The 22,755-nt window shown below is 34.3% G+C and overlaps 1 protein-coding gene across 1 annotated transcript in view; it reads right to left on the bottom strand.

Annotated features, from left to right (window-relative positions):
• WDR47 (WD repeat domain 47) overlaps positions 1–22,755 on the bottom strand; it is a 40,872-nt gene that overhangs the window by 12,494 nt on the left and 5,623 nt on the right. The window contains exons 2-10 of the mRNA XM_015823943.1: positions 18,152–18,317; positions 16,477–16,560; positions 15,549–15,633; positions 11,636–12,438; positions 7,278–7,404; positions 4,390–4,568; positions 3,969–4,199; positions 2,758–2,833; positions 105–265 (exon numbers count right to left, since the gene is read on the bottom strand). Coding sequence (XP_015679429.1) covers positions 105–265; positions 2,758–2,833; positions 3,969–4,199; positions 4,390–4,568; positions 7,278–7,404; positions 11,636–12,438; positions 15,549–15,633; positions 16,477–16,560; positions 18,152–18,309 — 1,904 coding nt within the window. The 5' untranslated portion in view covers positions 18,310–18,317. The remainder of the gene's footprint in view (positions 1–104; positions 266–2,757; positions 2,834–3,968; positions 4,200–4,389; positions 4,569–7,277; positions 7,405–11,635; positions 12,439–15,548; positions 15,634–16,476; positions 16,561–18,151; positions 18,318–22,755) is intronic.

Genomic DNA, 22,755 nt, shown 5'->3' with positions numbered 1-22,755 from the left:
AGTTAAGTTAAAAATAAATGGGGAGAAACAAAAAAGCAGAGAGCAAACATGGATGCAAATATTACATGGCGAGTGATGACAAAAGTCCAATACATTCTTCATACCTTGAGTCCTGGAGGTCTGGATAGGCACAGACTCTCAGGGTTTTGGAATTTGAGCCAACAGCATACAGAGTGCCACTTGGATGAAAAGCCACAGCTCTGACAGCTTGTGTATCTTCTAGAGAATCGATACAAGTGAACTGTTTCTTTGATTTGTCATCCTGCTGTATAAAAACAGCAATATCAATATGAACTTTATTTTTTATTAGGAGGCATTTATGTACTTCCTTAAGTATAAAAATTAATGTTTTTTAAATTATATTTTTATTAAACACTTTTGAGAAAGCAAAAAAACCCGGCAAATGACACGTAAAAATAAAACACAAGGTGAATAAACGGGATATAGCATCACAGAGTTAAATGAGACTAGATAAGAATTTTTAATATTTCATTTAGTTTTATATAAGGGAGTATCTGGTATCATTTTAAAAAATGTAGGTCACTGTGAAAATCCAGTTAGTATGTACATATTAGTAGCAATAATTAACAATTAAATCATGAAGATAAAAAATTCTAGTAATTTCTGTTTGAAAAAGAAAAGACCTATTGTAATTTAACAGGTCATTCATAATTAAATATTTCTGTTTAGACTAAACTTTATTGTAATTAAGTTTGTGTTCAGAAAAAGCTAAATTTTAGATGTGGAACAAACTAATAGATAGAATGAAAATCTAAAAATGACCTTCGAATTGAATTAAATTCTGTTTTTTATTTACTTTTCAAACATGAAGTTATTTTAGATATCAGTACTCCATATAATTAATAATTCTTTTGCAGAAAGAAAAGTTTATACTTTCTAATAAAAATATACATATTTTGTATTAAGAGCTATAAGGTATCTTTGCAGCAGCTATCATATACAAAGATAGCTGCAATGTTTAATCAAAATAGAAGACTGGAAAATACATTCAGCTTTTAGATTTAGTTTCATTCTATTATAAATCATATTTCAAAATTATGGAAACTTTTTAATATAGTCATAAAATATGAAAAAATGATCTAACCTGGTCATTGCATTTTCAGCCATTTTTGGAACGTGAACTATTCATTTTAGCAATCAATACTAAAGTAATATATTAGCAATAAGACATTTTATATCCATCCATTAGCAGTAAAACAAATGGCTTAGCTGCAAGCATACAGATATCTTAACTGGATTGTAATAGTCAGAATGATGGTCACAGTTTTAAAGTTCTATGTTAAATAACTATCTTTTAATGATACCTTTACCAAAATATGCATCATGTTTTAGCATCCAGCTAACAATTGAAAGCTCCAAATTATTATACAAATTGGTGTCATATCAAACATGTTATACAAGCCAGCACCAAACATTTTTTCCATATGATGATGATGTTATCCATTCAGTCGTTCTATGGGCCAGGTTCTTTCCGCATCTTCTGATCTTGCACTGCTATTTTTTGCATAATCTGGTGTGATATGCCAGATGTAGAATTCTACAAAGCATAGATGTTTATTCCATCAGTGTCTACGGTTATATAAATTTATGAACTGATCAGATGGTACTAGATATTTGGGGCCATCTTTTTCCGATATTTACAACTGTCACTAGATGTCACCCTATTATAACAATAAATGACAGAATATTAACTAGCACATTTCAGACTGCACCCTGCTACAGTATGCTGTTTCAGCATGATGGGGGTGTTCCTTAGAGTGAAGAATGAAGCACACTGGGAATATACACCAAAACTGTATATTCCCAGTAGAATCACCCAAGGTACAAAAGATAATCCCAGCTATACTGAAGATCTTATTTTGATAGCTGAAAATACAAATGATCTAGAAGCTAAATGAAAGTAGAACACAATGAAAAAATAGGACTACAATTATATGTTAAACTAAATAAAATTAAATAAATAAAGAACAAGCTAATGACAACAGCTACAGTAACCAGCATTAGAGCTAATGATGAAGACACTGAAATAGTATACTTTTGCCTTTCAGAATCAACCACCAACAGTAAAACCAAGAAATATGTCATAGACTAGCACTTGATGTCGAAGGGTGGAAATAAACATCTAAGAAAATATTTTCAGATGCTGTGACGTGTCTATACCTGCAAAGATCAGAATCATGCAGACAAAAGTTTTCCTTGTGACATTCTGTAGAATCAAAAATTGGATTTTGAAGAAGCAAGAAAGAGAATTTCTATCTTTTGTTGGCAATAGAGAAGACTGTTAAGAATACCATGGATAGCCCAAATAATAAATGGATGGATTATGGAACTAAATGAGAAGCACAAATGGCTAGACTCAAATTACTTATTTTGGACATATTTTATATAAAGATCCATCTCCCTTGAGAAGTCCGTAATGCTCGGAAACATGGAAAGAAAAAGAAGAAGACGACAATCAGCAGTAAGGTGGATTCAATTACAGTGACACCAATGAGAGAGCTGAAGGCTTGGGACTGGAACAGATCATCTTGGAAAAAGTATGTCTATGTGGTTGCTAACAGTTGACACTGATTCAATGGAACAATTAATCAATAAAACATTATTTACAAACAATTTTAAAATATTTTCATAAATGCCAAACCAGTAGCAGATTCCAAGGTATAGTTTGGATAGTTGCTTGCGAGAAGGGATCTAAAAGAGCTGAGTCCTGCTATATAAACCCCAGTGAAATCCTACCTCATCACTTCTTGATTTTCTTATACTCCCCGAAGAATCTTCAGGTTGGGCCTGAATGGCAGCTTGGTCTGGCAGTCTGTTTTAAAGGCACAAAATTAAATCCAACATAGTGAGATAAACAGGTTGTTATCTTTTTAAAATTTACAGAGACTAGAAACCATTCTGATATAATTCAAAGGAAACAGGCTCAGAACACTAGAAGATAGGTTTGTTGAAATATTTGACATTTGGGGAATAACATACATTTTTAAAATTAACTTTCATTATTACACCCAAATTACTGCAGACCACTTTCAATAAAACCATCTATCGAAGTCCCTTCTTTTGTTCTGACTTCCTTTGCTTTCTGCTGCTGCCCTCCATTCTTTTTTGAATTTTTGTCTCAAACTATGTATCATGATTTTTCAGTAGTAAACTCAAATTCTTTTTAGATCTAATAGGGCTTTTCTCTCTAAAGTGAAAATAATGCAAACTTTGCAATCAATAATTCTAAAAGTGTGCAGGAATAGCTTGATAGCCTTCAGGAATTTGAGGTATTTTGCTATTTAGCTAGAATTACATTTCATTCAGAATTTGGGATTTTTGTGTTTCTGGTGCCTGTTGATAATAAATGCTTACATGCAGTGATGGGATTCAAATATGTGAGCAACCGGTTCTCTGTGTGGATGCTGCTTCCGGAAGTCCATTCCGGGCCTGGGCAACAAAATATTAGCTATCGGTTCTGCTGAAGTGGTGCAAATTGGCTGAATCCCACCACTGCTTACATGCCCTCAATAAGATAGAAACCCCAGATCAGAGCCTTGTGGAGTGGACTGGAAACTTATTCCACTGATCTAATTTTGATGAATTGGGAGGGGACATCAGTATTAAATTGGGCCTTAATGGCAATACTCTTTATGCAAAACACAAATGCCTTTCTTCCAACCCTGAAGACGTTACACATACATACATACATAATCAAACTTTGCAGATCTCAGCCTGTTTCAAATAGCCTCTAGACTAAATCTCCACATACTTAATCGGTGCCTTGAAAGGGGACCCTCTCCTCTCTCTCAGCTCTAGAAAGGAGGCAATGGCAAACTTCTTCTAAAATCTTATCAAGAAACCTACAGGGAGTTGACCATGCAGGCTCCAGAAATCAAAAACTGATTCCAAGTAACTTCCCTCACAAAACACAGTATTTACAGGGACAAAAATATTCATCTACTTACATCTGATTTCCATGGACAGGTGATTCTTCAAGAGATGGTATCTGATTACTTGAGCCAAATTTTCGAGGTGTACTTGTGTTAATGTTTGTGTTGTCATCAGCTATTCTCTGACTAGAATCTGGGGGAATGGATATAGTTTCCTTGGTCCCATTGCAATGCTGGTTTAGTGTCTGCACATCATTTCCCAGATTATCCATGCCCATGTTTAATTCACCCAACTTTTGGATAGACCTGTTAGGACATATAAAAATGTTACTTTCTCATAAACTGCAAGAGGTAACCCAGTCAGAAGGAAAATTAAAATCAGGTTAAAAGGTTCTTTTTGGCAACTATCACAATTTAATGATTTGTCAACATTTTTGCTATCGTTTTGTTATTTGGCAACCCAGAAATATACAACTAGAAAGTCATTAAAGCCAACCTAGTAAGAAACTGTTCTGTAAGATTCTGTTGTACATCTGAACCATCTTCCTGATTAACTCCTCCTTCTAATAGCATTTGTTGATACAATTGCCGTTGTTGTTCTTTTTGCTCTAAGTGTTGTTGATATCGTAACCGCTGCCTGTAATATTCTTGAAACTGCTCTGTTGAATCTCGAAGCTAAAAAAGATTAAATAAAATTAAATGTTGCAGAACACTATCCATCATATTCTTATTAGAGTTATTTGCCTCATAAACTTGAATGATTTTTATGCAATCTATATAAATAAAAATGTAAATGTTCGTTTGTTCAAAATCTTAAATCTCCAAAAGTTCACCGATTGCTTTGAAATTTTGACACAATGTTGCATTCGAATACGCACATGTTTTTATATACCTATAATAGATGTCACACCTGTGACAGGTAAAAATATGCTTTTTTTGAAAAACAGCGCCATCTGTTGGACGTAAAAGCATACCCACAAGCATTGTAAAATTAAACATATTACAAACGTGCGCTTTCTCTTTTCTTTCTTTTCCATTTAACCAGACTGAGCCACAGCAACGCGTGGCCAGGTACAGCTAGTATAGTAATAAATATGTGGTGATCTTTGTACATTCTCATTGCATCTATGTATACCCTATAGTTGTGAAAAAAACAAAACAATTAACTTTTAGTTAAGTAAACACAACAGATTAAATTTAACCAAAATCAGAACCAGACATGCACAATGTAAAATCAACCCATCTCAGACAGTCATACTGTACAAATAGTTAAAGTCAGTAGCTTCATGTTGTGTGATTAGCCTTAAAATAAGTTGTTGGAGAGAAAATGGCTGGACATCTTGAAATGCAAATGTTGTAACTTAGTAGCCACTAAATATCCCTCCACAATGTCCACTGATTGCAGGGGAACCAAGTTACTTATTCCCATTTCAAAGTATTTGCAGAAATGTCAGAAAGGAAACTAAATAGGAAAAACTGAAAACAGAATTGCTCATGCCTAAACAACTGAAAAAATATTGTATGCTTCCACATGCTTCCAAAAGTAAACAAATAACATTCAAAGAGAGATTCAGCCATGCCTCTTGATCAGGGCTCTTCAAACTTGGCCCTTTTATAACTTGTGGACTTCAACTCCCAGAATTCCTCAGCCAGGCACGCTGGCTGAGGAATTCTGGGAATTGAAGTCCACAAGTCATAAAAGGGCCAAGTTTGAAGACCTCTGCGCTTGATAATCAAAACATCTTTAGACATAACTCTTGATTCATGCCAGCTACCTGTCTGTCTTACCTGGAAAGTTACCATCACTTTATAAGTAAAGGAAGGACATTGGACAAGTTCCTTCCCACTGCTAAGTTCACAGTTGTTTTCTTCCTCTCCAAAATTAGGCAAGCATATAGCATAAGCCAGAGGTAGGCAACCTCGGCTCTTTTATGACTCATGGACTTCAACTCCCAGAATTCCTGAGACAGCTATGCTGCATAAGCTGTGCCATGCATGCCCGGTTACCCAAAAGGAATAACCTAGGTATAGTTCTGCCCTAAGCATCACTCTCTTCTTCCTAGGCATAGGGCTACTGCTATTAAGCTGGGTTTTTGGCTAAAAAATAGATTTAAAAAATAGGGGAAACACTATCACTGAACAATTGTACATGCTCTGTACAAAATGAGGGGGAAATGTTAAAATCTTGCTGAAGCAACCTTGGATTCTATATTTTTGTGTTCTTTATCCTTCGCTGTTTGGCCTTCAAACAAAGGGAGAGGGCGTCTTTCTAATTGGTTACCTTCATGTTATCATCTACCACAAATGCTGAACTAATCTCAAATCACATAAATGTACACTTTTCAAATTTCTATAAAAAAGATCTTGTTTCTATTTCAGTAAAGACTAGGCTAAATACTTTTTTATTTAGGGGATTTTTTTTTAAATCTTCTCTATTGCAGATTTCTATGCTTGGTAGATTCATGTCATTCTGAGGGCAGAAGAGCATCTCAAACATTTCAAGATGGGGTTATAGAAAATAAGGAACAAAAGTCAGATGCACCTTGAATGACCTTGAAGGAAGGAGAAATACTGGGGGCTGCAACAACCAAAGACTTGGAAAATCCAAACAGTTTTTTGAATGACACATTTTCCCCTTTAAATGTCCTATACTACTATTTGTAGTCCTATTTAATAAATGGCACTAAAGGCAAAATTTCAGTTGTGAATAAAATTGACCCTGCGTATGAATAAATACATTTAATTTCCACTCCCTTACAAATAAAACTGTTTTTAAATACTGGGACTGGGTGCAGGACACAATTTAAATATAGTTTCGACCTCAATTTTTCTTTACATCCATGTGAAATAAAATTAATAAGAGTATCGTATGAAAGGAAACATCAAGGAAAGAATTATAGAATCGTATAGTTAGAAGGGATCTTGGAATATTGCTAGTCCAAAGTCTGCCCAGGAAAGGCATTCTCGTTATCATCCCATAAACCTTTCCTTAAATACTTCCAATGATAGAGCACCCACGATTGCTGAACCCAGGCTGTTCCTCTCATGGGGAAGAAAATTTTCTTTAAGTTCTCCCTTTGTGGACTTTCCTGCCTCACCCTCAGAAGCTATGGATAATAAATCCACCAGTCTTCCTTGTGACAACCCTTCAAGTATGAAAAAACTCCATTTTGTAGTCTTCTCTTCTTTAAGCTAAACATAGCCACTACTTTAACAGTTTGTCATAAGATTTAACTCCAACCCCCCTCTGTTGCTCTTCTCTACACTTTCTAATTCCTCAATGTCCTCCTTGTATTGTGGTGATCAGTATCAGGTCCAATTTGATCAGTACAGCATAGACCAAAATATTCAGAAGGCCTTTATTTGAAAGTTTTTTAAAAATACCTCATTTTTTTCTGGCTTAGTTGGTCCTTGACTCTGGGTTCCATTTGCTGGCTCTTTTTCTGGAAACGAATTCTGGTGTGCCGTCTCATTGCCAGATGAATTATGGGAATCCACAGGAGTTTCACATCTTTTATGAATACAGAGACCAGAAACATGTCTTTGTTTTTTTTTAGTATTATTTTGTTTCTAAAATATAGCTCAAATATTGAGGTAAATAGATCAACTGTACGCCAAAACCACAAGCCCTAACATTTAAACTTCAGGTAGAAAATGCTTAATATAGCTACAATAGTAATATATTTCCCTACTTCTACCTCCACACACGTGTATTGTGCTGATCTGAGAGGACAGGTGGTCAAGAGACGCAATTAAAATGACTGAAAACGTTACACTACAGAGCGTGCAAATTACATAAACTATGTGCATGTAAAATACGAAGTTGGAACTGGGTAGGATTCTCTCTTAGGACAACCATTAAAAGGCTTTCTTCTCTAGAAAATAGCAGAGAGCTGGATTGTGGCTTGTGGCATAGAACTGCCCATAATAATTTTAACATATACGGTAGAAACCTTGGATAAGAAACGCTGCTCTCTGATTACCCTTTAATAATTTCTTATTATATAGTGACTGCTCTTCTACCGTACCTAAACTACAGGCTTTCCACATAACTAGCTGTTAAATGTTCAGAGTGGTGAGCGCCTTGAAGAGATGTCTCTGCACCTTCACAAAAATGAGATGCTTCAAGCAATCAGATGGGCTGATGCCTTGGACGAACCACAAAGCGTTCTTTGCTTTGCCCTATTTAAGTAGATATGTGTATACATTTTGTTTTTAAAGGCATTTCTATCTCTGCATCTTTCATTATAAAAAAAACTCTGAAGTACATTATAATAATATTTTAAAATGGCATACTAAGAAAAAAATCAGAAACCTTGAGGAAAAAGCCTTCAGGATAATACCAGGAAGATTGTTTTCAGACAAAATCATTTTCACTCTTCTACCTGCATCTGATATGACTCTCTGGCAACACTCCACTACTGAAGCAAACAAGATACAGGTAGCCCTCGACTTACAATGCTTCATTTAGTGACTATTCACAGTTACAGTGGCACTAAAAAAAAGTGAAATGGCCATTTTTCACACTTACGACCATTACAGCTTCCCCATGACCACATGATCAAAATTCAGATGCTTGGCATCTGGTTCATATTTATGACAGTTGCCGTGTCCCGGGGTCATGTGATCACCTTTTGTGACCTACTGACAAGAAAAGTCAATGGGGTAAGCCAGATTCACTTAACTGTGTTACAAACTTAACAACTGCAATGATTCACTTACCAGTGGCGAGGAAGGTCATAAAATGGGGCAAAACCCATTTAACAACTGTTTCACTTAAGCAACAGAAATTTTGGGCTCAATTATGGTCGTACACTGAGGACTACCTCTATCTATGACAAGATTGGCTTTCTTCAAAAATAACAGCCCTATCAAATTAAGAACATTTCTGAATGTAAACCCTACCCATCCATAGTAAGCAGGATTTTTCCTAGGAGCATTGCTCAGTATACATTTCCTCTTTCGAGAGGAAGCATATAGCTCCAACTAGAACAGTTTGAAAACCTCTTCCAGATCAGCTTCCCTTGTATCCCTAGAATGTCAGTCCCTCAGTAGGTATCTGATCTGGGTTCTGTTCACTTATTTGGATTTACAAAAACAAAGAACATTGTACCACAACAAGTGCAAAGAAACAAACATTTTTAATTTATGTTCAGGTTAGCCAATATTTGTGAATTTTCTTCTGTACATATTAACATTTCGATGTAATGTGTCTTAAGAGGGCACATGCCGCTGGGATTCAATTTCCTACTTCAGTTGCTAACTGGCAGATTTTACAGGCCAAGAAATCCTACTTTCAATGTGATATTTGATGGCTGGGCAGCAGTGCTTTAAAATTAGCTTCTTGACAGTAAATTATCTATGTATTTGTAGAGTTACCAGTCACCGATCTGCCATAAACTACATATAGGATTGCAGTTTACTTTCAGTTAGTTTTATGGGTTTACTGCAAAATTATGTCTTTTAAAAACATATTCTTTTCTTCCTTCTTCCTCCTCCTCCCCTCCTCCTCCTCCTCCTTCACTGTTTCTGTGCTCTTGTGTTTCCATGATTCTTAGCTTTTCCTCATTTGAGTGAATTGCAGGGCAAACATGCTTTGGCAATTGTTATTTTCTGCCAGGTTCTCATACCAACACTTACCCCAGTTCCTCAACCTATACCTAAACAAGTTATATCCTCCTCAGTTTTTCAAATCGGTGTTTTTTTTTGCCAAGGACATACTCATTCATACTCCATTCAGTGATATGGTCTGGTGACTTCTATGGGACAGGATTAGTCCAATTCTCATTGGTTGTATCTAGTGGTATGAGCTCATATCTAGTGGTATGGGCAGCCCTCTGATCTAAGTCTGATCTAGTCTGGACAGGAAACTCCAGATACTTCAAACTGGCCTTTCCTCTTATACCCTCAGTTCAGAGATCCTTCTGAAAGTGGGATCTGTCCCTTAAAAGTTGATAAGCACTGAAAAGGTGAAGAGCGAGGGAAGAGACTTCTCTTGCCTCTATCCACCAATCATAATACATCTGCCCGATGTCGGTCAAACTATTTCTGAGCACAGATTTAGTGCTGTTCTGAAAGTGACCTAATCAATAATGGTAGGTGTGACCAAAAGGCTGCACTGTGCAGTGGGTCTGCCCCCTTTTGCTTCACTCGGCTACCCTACAATACCTCCTGATAGCTATTAGATATTTATAAACCCTCTGCACTATGCAAATTTTGAACAAGCTTTGATGGATGGCTAACCCTACTGGTGTACCCATCGGTCATACTTACCTAGTCCAAGTCTCTAAGACTTATCCGTCTTATCTAGTCATAGTCTCATGGCATATGAAGGGGACTGAGTGATTGGTATTTTCCACCAGCTAGTAATGTCTGAGGGGAGGAAAACAAATTTCCTGGCAGTATCATTTTTTGCCACTTCAGGCTGGTGAATCAGGCGGCCCCTAAAATCCTAACATATTCCCTGTCAAATGATCAGTGGTAAGAAGTGTGAGGTGCCTAAGGTCTATGGGGAAGGCCCTGGGAGACCAGATACGGGTCATATATGAGTGTCTCTCCGTTTAGGGATTCAAAATCCTTCTCTGGAGTTTGCCAGGGAGGATTTTCAGCACCAGAGCAGAGAGGCAGCATAAGGTAAAAAACATGGAATGCCTGGCCAGGAGGGACACCCAGAAAACAAATTAAGGTCTGATTGAGAAAATTTTTAACTAAGAATTATTACTGAGGGGAAATGTAAGACATATCCATTGGGGAAAGGGAAGGCAGTAATACTATTATTTTATGTTGTATACTTTTGATTTTATGTTATTAACACTGCATATTAATACAGTATATTACACTTAGCACTGAGGCCTAGTCTCAAATATAGTGCACTGGCAAGGTGCAATCATCAGGCTATCCATACTGTTTTAAATTGAGAGTAAAGAGGTTTCTTGTTTTCCATAGGAGGATTCCTATACAGATGGTGGTAGTTTACCCAAGAACTAAACTGCTGTACTAGGAATATACCACTTGAATGCTTTTAACTGATATCCACTAGGGAAAGAACTAGAAGTGCCAGATAGGATGGGAGAAATAGTTTATCACAGTTCAGATTAGCCTCTGTATGAGAAGGATGAAAAACAGGTGAGAAAGATTAGGTTGAAGAACGCTCCAAAAATCAAACATGGCATGGCAAATTTCCCGCTTAATGCCATTAATGGTACTTTAGCTTTAAAGAAAATTTAGCCTATATACACCTTTTGATATATTGTTATTAAAGCTTTATGATCTGACAATGGTTACTTATCTATTCTTGCTGAAATGCATATGGTTCGGATACTATATCTTATGCATGTTGTTATTATTGTTATTATTCTTTCTATAAACTATTGCAAGCTATACTGAACAGATTTTCTCCAGATTTTAAATTATTTTGATTCCTATCCCCTACCATATTCTTTCAGTGACCTTTACCTCTCTTCTTCCTTGATTGTAAAATTGTATAGTGTTTTTTTGTTTAGACGTACAGAATGGCTTTCTTTGTTAAACTGCAAACCTTCCTATGCATTGATAATACTTAATAATTAATCAATTATTTAATCAATAAATTACTGATCGCTATGCACTGTCCCCTATTACAGTTATTAAACATTTATGCAATCTTGTAAGGAAAAAGAAATTTAAATATTTATATTATTATGAGAAAACAATTTCAGAAAGAAATTTCTTTGCATAAATATGTAAAGTTGAGGACAACTTACCGTTCAGGTGATTCTTCACAAATGCTATGGCAATCTGTAGTTTCCAACATTAAACTACGAGTAAGGTTCTGTACTCCTGGATAATGGAAGTTAGCGAAGGAATGAGACATGGGAGATGTTTTTGTCCCAAGATCTGTGATACGTTTATCATGACCTGCTAACCCACAGGAGAGTCCATCCAATGCAGGATTTAAGGAACGGGACATGTAAGCATCAGCAGATTGAGGCCGCCTCATGGGTGAGGATGGATAAGGAGAAAGTTTGCTGATGAGGGGTGTCAAAAGATCAGCATAGGCAGCTTTTGTAGGTTTTAAAAGTTTGTCAACATGAATATTTAGCATTTTTTGTTCAAAAGCACAAGAGAAAACAGTAGAGGGCAGATTCTGAAGCCACGATAGCAAACTAAGGTCCAAATCATCACATCCGTTCCCGCATAAAAGGTCAATTCCAAGTAATACTTCACTCTCTGTAATTTCCTCTCCTGTTGCTTTACTTTGACAGAACTCAACGCAACATTCATACAACAGCCCTTTCATCAGAAGCTGAAATAAGCGATTATTGCTTGCTTTAAATCCAGCCTCACTTAGTTTTCTATCAGCAGGAATGAACTCTGCCACCATGACACAAGCCTCTTCAAAACAGTGAACTCGTGCGGTGCTGGGATTCCAGTCCTTGAATTCTGCATGATTAGTCAGACGAGGCAATGTGAGTAGTAAACACAGTTTGCTATAATCTTCTTTACAAGAACAATATTCTTCTAAAGCATGTAGGCACTGCACAGCTTCCTGCATTGTAAATTCCAACTGCAGGGAAAAAGCATTTTTGTTTATTTAAGGAAAAAATATCACTTTATCACAATGCAATTAAACATAGCTGCAATTCATTTCCTCTGCTAAAGATATTTATTGGACCACACCAATACAATATAGTGCATTGTATTGTTTTCCTATGTAATTAGTGGTATTTCTTTCTCCTATACATTTTTCTAGACCAAGTTTAAAGCAATTTGTTATAGACATACTTTTTATGTCTGGTATTAAAACTGGACTACTTTTACAATAAATTGTTTGAATTGCATTTATAAAATTTTTCCCAAAGTTCATTTCTGCAAGCTGCTGAAACATAAATTGCCAGTTTACGTTGTCAAATGCGTTTTGTGCATCAAGGAATATTAAAGCTATCTGTTTCCCCGGATGGATTTCATAATACTCTTAACACATCAAGGATCATTCTTAGATTATTTTTTATCTGTCTTTTAGGTAAGAAACCATTTTGAACTGTGTGTATAAATTCAATCAAAAATTTCTTTATTCTTTCTGCCATTATTGAAGCAAAAATTTCGTAGTCTACATTTAATAATGATGTTGGTCTGTAATTTTTTATTTGTGTCAAATCAAAGTCCTCTTTAGGTATTAAAGTAATATTGGCTTCAGTCCATGTATTTGGTATTTTAGCCTCCAGGAGAATTTCATTACATTAGACTGCTAAAATAATTGTAAATGGAGACTATTCAGAAAGTTTCAACATTAAAAAGGGCACAAGACAGGGGTGTCCATTATCTCCATTACTATTTATACTAACATTGGAAGTATTGAATAGAAACATTAGACAAGATACAGAAATTAAAGGACTGGAGATAAAAGATGAAAAATATAAATTACAAGCATTGGCAGATGAGTTGGTTTTTATACTGGAAGATCCACTGGAAACAAGCACTAAACTTCTGGAGAGAATAGACAAATTTGGAGAAGTGGCAGGCCTGACAATAAATAGAGAAAAGACTAAAGTGTTGACAAAGAACAACAGAAAAACAAAAGTATCAACTAATAATAAAAACAAATCTCCAAATAGTTAAAAAAAAGTCAAGTACTTGGGAATTTATTTAACAGCAAGATGTGTAACAGTAAAAGAAGATAATTATGTAAGACTGCTAAAACAAATAAAATTGGATTTGGAAAAGTGGAAGAACTTCCAACGTTCAATGTTGGGGAGAATAGCAACAGTGAAAATGAGTATCTTACCAAAAATATTCTTTTTATTCCAAACGATCCCTGTAAGGCTGAGAAAAGCCTTTTTTGATGAACTGAATACAATAATATTGAAATTTATCTGGCAAGGAAAAAAAACTAGAATCAAAGTGAAAATGCTCTAAGAAGTAAAAGACAGTGGAGGATTTGTACTGCCGGACTGGAGATTATACTACCAAGCAACTATTCTAACATGGCTTAAAGAATGGATAATGCTTAGAGATAAAAGACTACTGTACCTAGAGGGGCATGACCTTTAAATCAGTTGGCATGCCTTTCTGTGGTATGGAAAGAATAAAATAAATAGATACTTTGAAAACCATTTTATAAGAAATGCACTTCTTTCAGAATAGGAAAGAATAAAAGAAAAAAATTATATTAAGAAAACTGGACTACTTTTTTAATGCAAAAGAGCATTACTTTTTTCAGTCAGTCCACAGGTCTCATAGATGATTACCCAAAAATCCAATTAATAATAATAAATAAAGTATGAATAGTAATAGGCACCTTGGTGCAATCCCAAAACAACTGTGAAGCACCACTTGAACACCATCAGCATTGACAAATTCACAATCAGTCAATTGCAAAAGGCAGCTTTACTTGGAATAGCTTGGGGAGGAGCTAGCTCACCCCCTGTGGTTCACCGTGGATAGTGCTTAAGAGTGAACCAAACAAGTTAACAGTCTTAAGGCAGCCAAATAACTGCTCTGTAGTTATTTGTGGTCTCCGACCTAGCTAATGTAACATCACCATATGATAAACAAACAAACAAACAAACAAAATTGGAATAGCTTACATCCTGTGATACCTCTAACACCATCAAACATCCACGTCTACCTATACACGGGTCCTTGGGAATGACTCGATAGGTGGACAAAAAATGCCAAATCCAGTCAGAACATCCGGCTGACTATGTGATTAACCATAATAATAATAATACTCTGCGTTGTCAGTCAAATTTAAGGAATAATTTGAATTTGAATTTGAATTTTATTATATTTATACCCCGCCCTTCTCCCGGAGGACTCAGGGCGGCTTACAGCCAGTTTAAAAACAACTAATACAATACAATACAAAATTTAAGAAAATGATTAAAAATAAATATTTAAATAGGCCGCTTCTACTAAAATTTAGTTAAAACCAATTTAAAATACCCCTAGGCCAGTCNCTCTCCCCCTGGGGGTCGCCAGCCGACACTGTCTGGTTGACGGCACCCTGAGGAGGGCCTCTCTGTGGGAGCGTATCGGCCGGTGGGAGGTAATCTGTGGCAGAAGGCGGTCTCGGAGGTAACCAGGTCCAATGCCATGGTGCGCTTTAAAGATGATAATCAACACCTTGAAGCGCACTCGGAAGGCCACAGGCAGCCAAGAACTAATAAGAACTAAAGTCACTGATAAATAAGAAATGGAAGCATTTCCAATCCTCTGTTTCATGATATTAAAATCATACCTCAAACTTAAAAAGCTCAGACAAATAAAGGAATTTAACTATGAAATAAAAGACATCAGATTTCATGTCACTTAAGCTTCTCTAGGGAGAACATTTCAGAGTAAGAGTCCCATGAATAAAAAGGGCCTACTATAAATCACTGCCTGTCTTATTTCAGTAATCAGAGACACTTAAATAAGAGTCCAAAGGAAGATATTGCTATCAGCAAGATTTTCTTAGTCCGACTTGAGGGAATCCAGCATTAGCATGACAACATTCAATCCTTGTGATAAAATTGTGCCTGAGGATCGTTGTACTAAGTACAACTTAGCTTTTGCTGTAAGGATAGATGTCATTATAAGGTAAGGTAAGACTGAATTTGCTACTACTAAAAATCAAGAACGTATTAATTATTATGTTCTACTATGAAGATGTTTTGTTTAAGTCTCAGAGCTTACGTGTTGAGGCTCATCCTCTGCAGACATTGCATTATTTACACATAAGGCTTCTAAAAACTTCTGCTTCAGTATGATGTAACGAAATCTGTAGAATAAAAAAAAATAAAAATGCAAATTAAGTAGGAATAATAACAGAAATTTCTATGAATTTTAATATTAAAAGCACTTAGGGATCTCCTTTCCTTAAATTTTGGGGGAAAAAATGTACAGTTGTTGCCTTACAATTTTCTGATCACAGCAATGACACATTACTTAACTGTTATTCTGTTTCTATTTACATAAAAAAGGTTAACTGTTGTTAGTTCAACTGATAAGCAGTCAAAGAAAAAAGGCAGTACATTTGAATACATCAATGTTCTACAATTAATTTTTAAAAAGTATGAAGTCTGTGAGTGCAAGTGGATCTCAAAATAAAATAAACCCATTTGTGTGGGCATTCTTGCACCTATTTCCTTTGATTATTTTTTTTCTTTTGTACAGCAGTTCCAACTTGGGTTGCACACAGTGAATTTTTTTTTTAAAAAAGAAACCTATCAATGCTTGCTAGTAGATGGTCTTATGATCCCAGGCAATTAGATATATATAGCACTAAAATAATTGTTTGTCTTTTAAAAAAAAGCTAATCTCAGAAACAAGTTAAAGTGTTCATACTCTGAAAAGGCTTACAGGCCATTTTTTCAATCCAACCCAAACCAGCAAAATTCATCAGGGTTAGTTAAATATCCCTGTATTTGTGATATTCTGGCATTAATCATATGAACAGGGTTGCAGTTATGGTATTTTGTAATGAGAAGGAAATTTCTCCCAGTGATTATATTCATGCAATCTTTTTGGCATCAGTATGGTTAGCCTTTCTCTTTTTCTAAGTGTTTTTTATTTCTCAATATAATCTATAGTTATTGATATTGCAAACAATAAAAAACGTTACCTTTTCTTGTCAAATTTATCCATGCACTCTAGAGGCTGGATGAACTGAAGAACCTCATCCCACTGGCCATCAAGAATCAACTGTCTTTAAACAAACGAGAAAAACAATTGAACTAAGACTTAAGAGACAAACAAATAAGTAAATCATACCTGCAACTATAACAGTCAGCTTTCAGGATGCAATACTCTGAAAACAGTTAATAAAACTATACCCTCATTTTAGCAGGTAATCTTTGAGGCTCTGCAGGCTGGTCCAAGAACATATGGTAAATATTTCTGTTCTTTCAATATTTAACAAATTTGTCTAAAAAAAACTTCAGTATCAATGTAAATACTAATACATTCTGGAAATTTTATTTTTTTTCAATTCAATACATAGCTCTCTAAAATATTTTTTTTCTGTTGGACATAAACTATGCTAAAAGGGAGATATCAATATCCCTTTATTTGTAACTACAATATAAATTCTTGGCAAATGTCCAACAGATAAGGATTGCAACAGCTAAAATAGTTGGAAAGATAAAACTGTATACAAAATTTTCACTGTATAATGTATTAGAATTTCTCACCAGTGCATATCACTGTTTATATAAATTTTAAAAAATTAAAATAGCTTTTTTATTTTTTTTTCAAACCCAAAAGAAAGATATATCCAAAAATAACTAAGGATGCAACAAATCTGCATTTTATAATGCTATAAAGTGCTGGTGGCAGGCAAGAAAATTACTTTAAATATTTTTTACTATTTTTAGATGATTAAATATCCTCTGATAACTTATTAGAATTAGTACAAGATAATGATATACTTGCACACATTACGTATTCAGAGAAAGTTTAATCAAATTATATCTTATTAAAAATTGTTTCAAACCAAATTTGAGGTAGATTATTTTAATTGCTTATAGATTTTGTAATCTTCGCTTTGAACTGTAGCCCATAATGTAACATTGAAAAGAATTTGGTCTTGTGGATGGGGACTTCTAGCAATATCTTTTATTTCTTTTTGTGTGGATTGTGGAATACTTGCATCTGCTCCATTCCCTAGCCTATCCGCTAGCATTATTTGAAACATATCAAATTCCATTTTTTACTTCAGTCACCGGAGGAATTTACAATTTATGATTAAAAGATTTGAGAAAATGACCGACTGCAAAATTGGTTACATGTTATCATGCCAGCCCTATAGTTTTCCATTGGATTTTTAATACAGAACTATTGATAGCAGCCAAACATATATTTTTTAAATTTATTCAGTCATTTATATCCCACCTTTATTATTTTCACAAATATATAATGTAATATATATAATACATACTGAAAATGGAAGGTAAAATGTGCTAGCAATTACTTTCATTCTTTTTTGCAGAAAGTGGAAGAATTTCTGTTCTTAAAAATAGCAATAATTTGGAGTGGTGGATTAATAAAATAACATTTTTTTGCCCTGTCCTATTGGTCAGCTCACTGAAGATCACCGACAGGTGTCAATGTTCCTTGCCAGTTCTCTGTATTTGTTTCTCCAGCTGTGAAGAGGATTGTACAAAATAGTTTAAAGACACCGGGGAGAAGAAGCAGAACCATGTGGAAATGCCCTGGGTCTGAGAGAGATTAAAGCATCTTGATTAAAAATGGTTTGCTTTATTTTGCCGCATATTTAATAATATGATAATAATTTATACCTTAAAAAAAGCATGTCATCTGAGAATAATCCATTAATTATACCACTTTCTTTCTCTAGAGCCAACATACTGATATGAAGCTTTCTGGAATTCAAGAAATCCAGTATTAGTTTGACTATTTCAGCTTCTTTTATGTTCACTGTCTCTTCAGCTGTCATTGTGTAGGCTGAAAAGAAAAGAAAATTACAAATCAAATCAGGTCCAACCTAAGAAAATTCCATCTGGCATCTTCTTTTATTTAAACAGGCACAGAAAACTTAAATTAAAATTGCTGCCATTCAAAACATTCGTATCATTTATACAAGTATTCACATTTAGTATCTTTGCAGAGAGCAATACTAATATATTATGTTTCAGTTTACAAGGATTCAATAGCACAAACAAGATTAAACAACTTTTAAGAAGTCTACAGAATATCTAGACATTAATAAAACTGAAATTCTACCTGATATTATAGATACATATACAGAGATTTTAATATACATACACATACAATTCTTAAGTATATATAATTATTAACATGACAGAAGACACACTTATTACAAATGAATACTTTGTACTACATTTGTTCTATTAAATCTGTCTTTTCAGTACAAAGAAAAATGTCACTTATTTAATGTGATTCAACATTTTCTCCACATTTATATTCCATTGCAAACTCAAAGAGCTAGTCAGTATATATTATTCAAAATAATACCTGTAGGTCAGACTTTGGGCATATGGTATCAGTGGGGGATGAAGTAGAAGAAATAACTATGCTTGGCAAGGTTGAAGTAACTGGAGTAAGTGGAAGATACTGGATGAAATTAATTGACTAGATCAAAGAGATTAATGGAATATAATTAAAGGGATATGAATTATTAACAGAAGCAGGTCCAATAGTATTTGCCCTTGCAACTCCCAGGGGCTGTCCCCAACTCTATGGTCCTTAACTAACTAACTGTTTGGGGCCAGGAAAAAAAATACAAAATTGTTAATAAAAATGCTGTTTTTAAACACTGGAAAAACAAGAAATCTTTTAAATAATGCCAACTAGGGAAAGCCTTAATTAAAATCTGGAATTCAATTAATATGTTTGAGAAATGAAAATTCATACAACTGTTCCTTTCTTGGCTGATAAATAAAATTAGATTAAGATGATGTTTTTTTTCTGGAAAACTGCAAAGGTGATCTTTCAACACTGTTGAGAAAGTGTTTTAATTGGCTTTCTGCATTTTTTCCATGATCCCATTTTGCAAAATTGGGTCTGAATATATATATATATACATAGAAACACAACTACCGTAGATCAACTTTTAAAGCAGCTATATCAAATTTACAAAATATACAGCCCTTGTAATACTTTCAAGGGAGGTGTTTTATTTATATTAGTGCACTTTGCACAGCTCCTGTTTTTGCACCTTGCACAGCCCTATTACTTAGTATCTTGCCTATTATATCCCATTGTTAATACTGCATTCTTTTGAATGTGTTATATATTAGTTTTGTTGCATTTCAAATCCTGCCAAATAGGTGTTTACTTTGACTGAAATAAAATACAAAACATTTTCTTTTGCAGTTAATAGATCTGATTTCCATTCATACTTTAAGGCATAGACAATTAGAATAATTATAAATGTTTATAGTTAGAAATTTGTTTTATACTCTTGCTGGCAAAAGGAAAGGACAGCGAGCTCAGAGGTGTTACTTAAAGAACATTGAATATATATCATTATGCATAACAAAACACAGAGTCTGAACAAATAGGATGTTTTCCTCTGTTCAAAATAACTGCTTGCATTTTTTTCATAATTATTTCACTTCCCATTAAGCAATTGGGACATTTATGTGATCCCTGGAAATATTCCTATCTAGAATGGGAATCTCAGAGGAACTTTTAGCACCCAAAAGTAAGTGATCTTTAAATAGAGCTTCTTAGATTTCTTCTATCTCTTTATCCCTCTACATCCTTTTACCTATATGCGCATTGATGGATCCTAGATTTAACCTGTTTTTTTGGTGGCTGAATAATAATTGTACGGAAATCTGACATGTTTAAATATTCAAGGAGTTCTTAAAAATGAAAATATTACAGATGTGAAATGTGACCAATTAACTGAATTTTAAAGTGAAAGAAATGCAATTAACATTTCTTATTTTATTAAATATCCGTACATGCTTTTGAGCAGAAACCAAAACAATACACAGGGATAACCTAGAATATAGCTACACTTAACAACAACTTTAGCAGTAGTGCTAAAACATACAAAAAGAAAAAAAGATATTTATACCTTTCTTAAATGAAATAGAAAGATGGCGATTTGAATTATAAATTACCTATATACAATCTATAAAAACAATTGTCATTAAAGATGAAGGAACTATTGTATGTCTTGTCATGCACCTAGTCTAATTTTAATCAATTCACTGACAATTAGCTAAAGCAGTCTTCATATAAAATGTGCAACCACCAGTATTTCACAAGACAGAGTAAATTCATTACATTTGGCAGTGGGTTCCAGCTACAGGCATAAAGTATATTGGACATTTTCCCTATTATTAGGATATATAGGTATGTGGTAAAATTCAGAACATCCATAATGTTCGGAGCCATGGAAGACTGGTTTCTATTAGAAACAATAGTTTCAGCTTTTTGCTCAATTAATAATTCACTGCTACAGAATAGAGATTAAAGAATCTTACACAATTGTGGATTAGAATTCAATATGCAAAAATTATATGCACAATGACAAAACTTGTATGAGTCACAAAAATTACATGACATAGGTAGTTTGTACTATGGAGATTACATGACAATACTCCTTCCCACAAATATTTAAAAGCTAGCAAATTCAAATGTTACAAAACTGCTATAACAATATTTCCCAAACAACAACAAAATATTTGCAGAATATCATTAATACAACAAAATAATATCCCATTCCTTGATAACCTATAAATATCTGGTAATTATGCCATTATCAAGGTATCTCTTTTGCCAGGTAATTATTCCCATTTACACTTTAAAGAAACACAGGTATATCATACATAAACTTCCAATACATATTCTATACTTATACACCCATACCATGCATTAAAAAAGGATTGTAATTTATTTAGATAGGCCCTTAGCGTACCTTCATCATGATTTTCCTTTTAGAATTAATAGCAGATGTTAAAGTGTTTTAACTGTTGTTTATTTAAAAATCAGTTGTCAGGTTTCACATTTTGATGGAATATTTACATAATTAAATGTTTATTATGGAAGCAGGAAGTTTCTATTCAAGTACTATTTGGGACTGATATTTTTTATATTCCCTTTTTTTCTTCTGTTTATTTTGTTACTGTCTGTGCTTTTTATCTATTTTTAATAGTTATCTTATCGGCTAGAAAATTCTGTTGCTAGGTGGATTAAATAGATATTCAAACATAACTGAACCAATATTTGTTTTTTACTCTTTTTATATAATCAGGATTAAATAAGAATAAAGAGCCATCTAAATATTATGACTTGATCTAAACAGCTTTCTGACATAGATCACCTACTAGATTAGTAGCTTCTAAATTTTATGTACATAAAATGTGAATTTGGACGCAGATCACAGATATTTGATGCTCAATATATAATAAACTTTAATGAGGATCATGTTATCACATTTGGTATACTGGACACTACCCTCCTTATCACAGAATACTATTGTTTTCATTTTTTTAATTCTATATCCCAATTATAGGAAGATTTCATCCGCTCAATTGATAGCAAATATTTGTGCATGTACTTAGCTCTTTAACTGAAATTAAAGGGAAACAAATCTTTTATTTTAGTTTATATGCACCTTAATAAAATTACCAAAGGAAGACTGATATATTGAAGACACTGTTGAAATAGTTATAAATTACTAAAAGAAGATGGGTCCTTCATATTTGTTCCTGTCCTAACTAGTAGTGCTCAACTAGCTGGACCAAGAAGAAAAGTCCTACACCACAGGTGTCAAACTCATCACGTCACGTCACCTGACATGTCACGACGTATTGTGACACTTTTTGTATTGCCGGCAATAGGGTGGGCACAGCTTCGGTATGATGAAACCGGCCCTCCGGTCGTCAGTTTGACACCCCTGTCCTACACTATCTTAAGTATGCCTCCCATACTAGTTGGACTAACAGGGGTGTATAAAACTGTTGCATTCTCATATGTGGTGGACTTGTAGGGTTATCAAGGCCTTTTGGATACAACTGTGGTGGAACTTACAGCAAATTTTTAAAAAAAGGTTTATATTTCTCCCACAGTTGTTCCTTCTAGGTATTGTGCAAGACCTAGACGTAAAAGAAACAAATCTGATGCTTTATTGTTTAACTGCTGCTCGTTTGTTGATAGCCCAGAATTGGAAGAGTCCAATTTTGCCTACAATGGGAGACTGGAGACTGAAAGTTTCCTATCTTGCTGAAATGGCAAAGATTTCGGCTTTTTTGAAGAGCCACTCGAATGAACAATTTTTATCAATATGGAGAAGATGGGTTGTTTATATTCAGAAGAAACATGGTGTGGTAGAATATAATTTAGGTTTCTAGATTTTTTGTATTTTAATTGTGGAAGTATAATGTGGTAGAATAGAATTTAGGTT

Source organism: Protobothrops mucrosquamatus, unplaced genomic scaffold (genome assembly GCF_001527695.2).
Source record: "Protobothrops mucrosquamatus isolate PMUCROS unplaced genomic scaffold, P.Mucros_1.0 scaffold_182, whole genome shotgun sequence".
Classification (NCBI taxonomy): Eukaryota; Metazoa; Chordata; class Lepidosauria; order Squamata; family Viperidae; genus Protobothrops; species Protobothrops mucrosquamatus.
The sequence above is the reverse complement of the archived record's forward strand: the minus strand, read 5'-3'. Positions and strand labels throughout refer to the sequence as shown.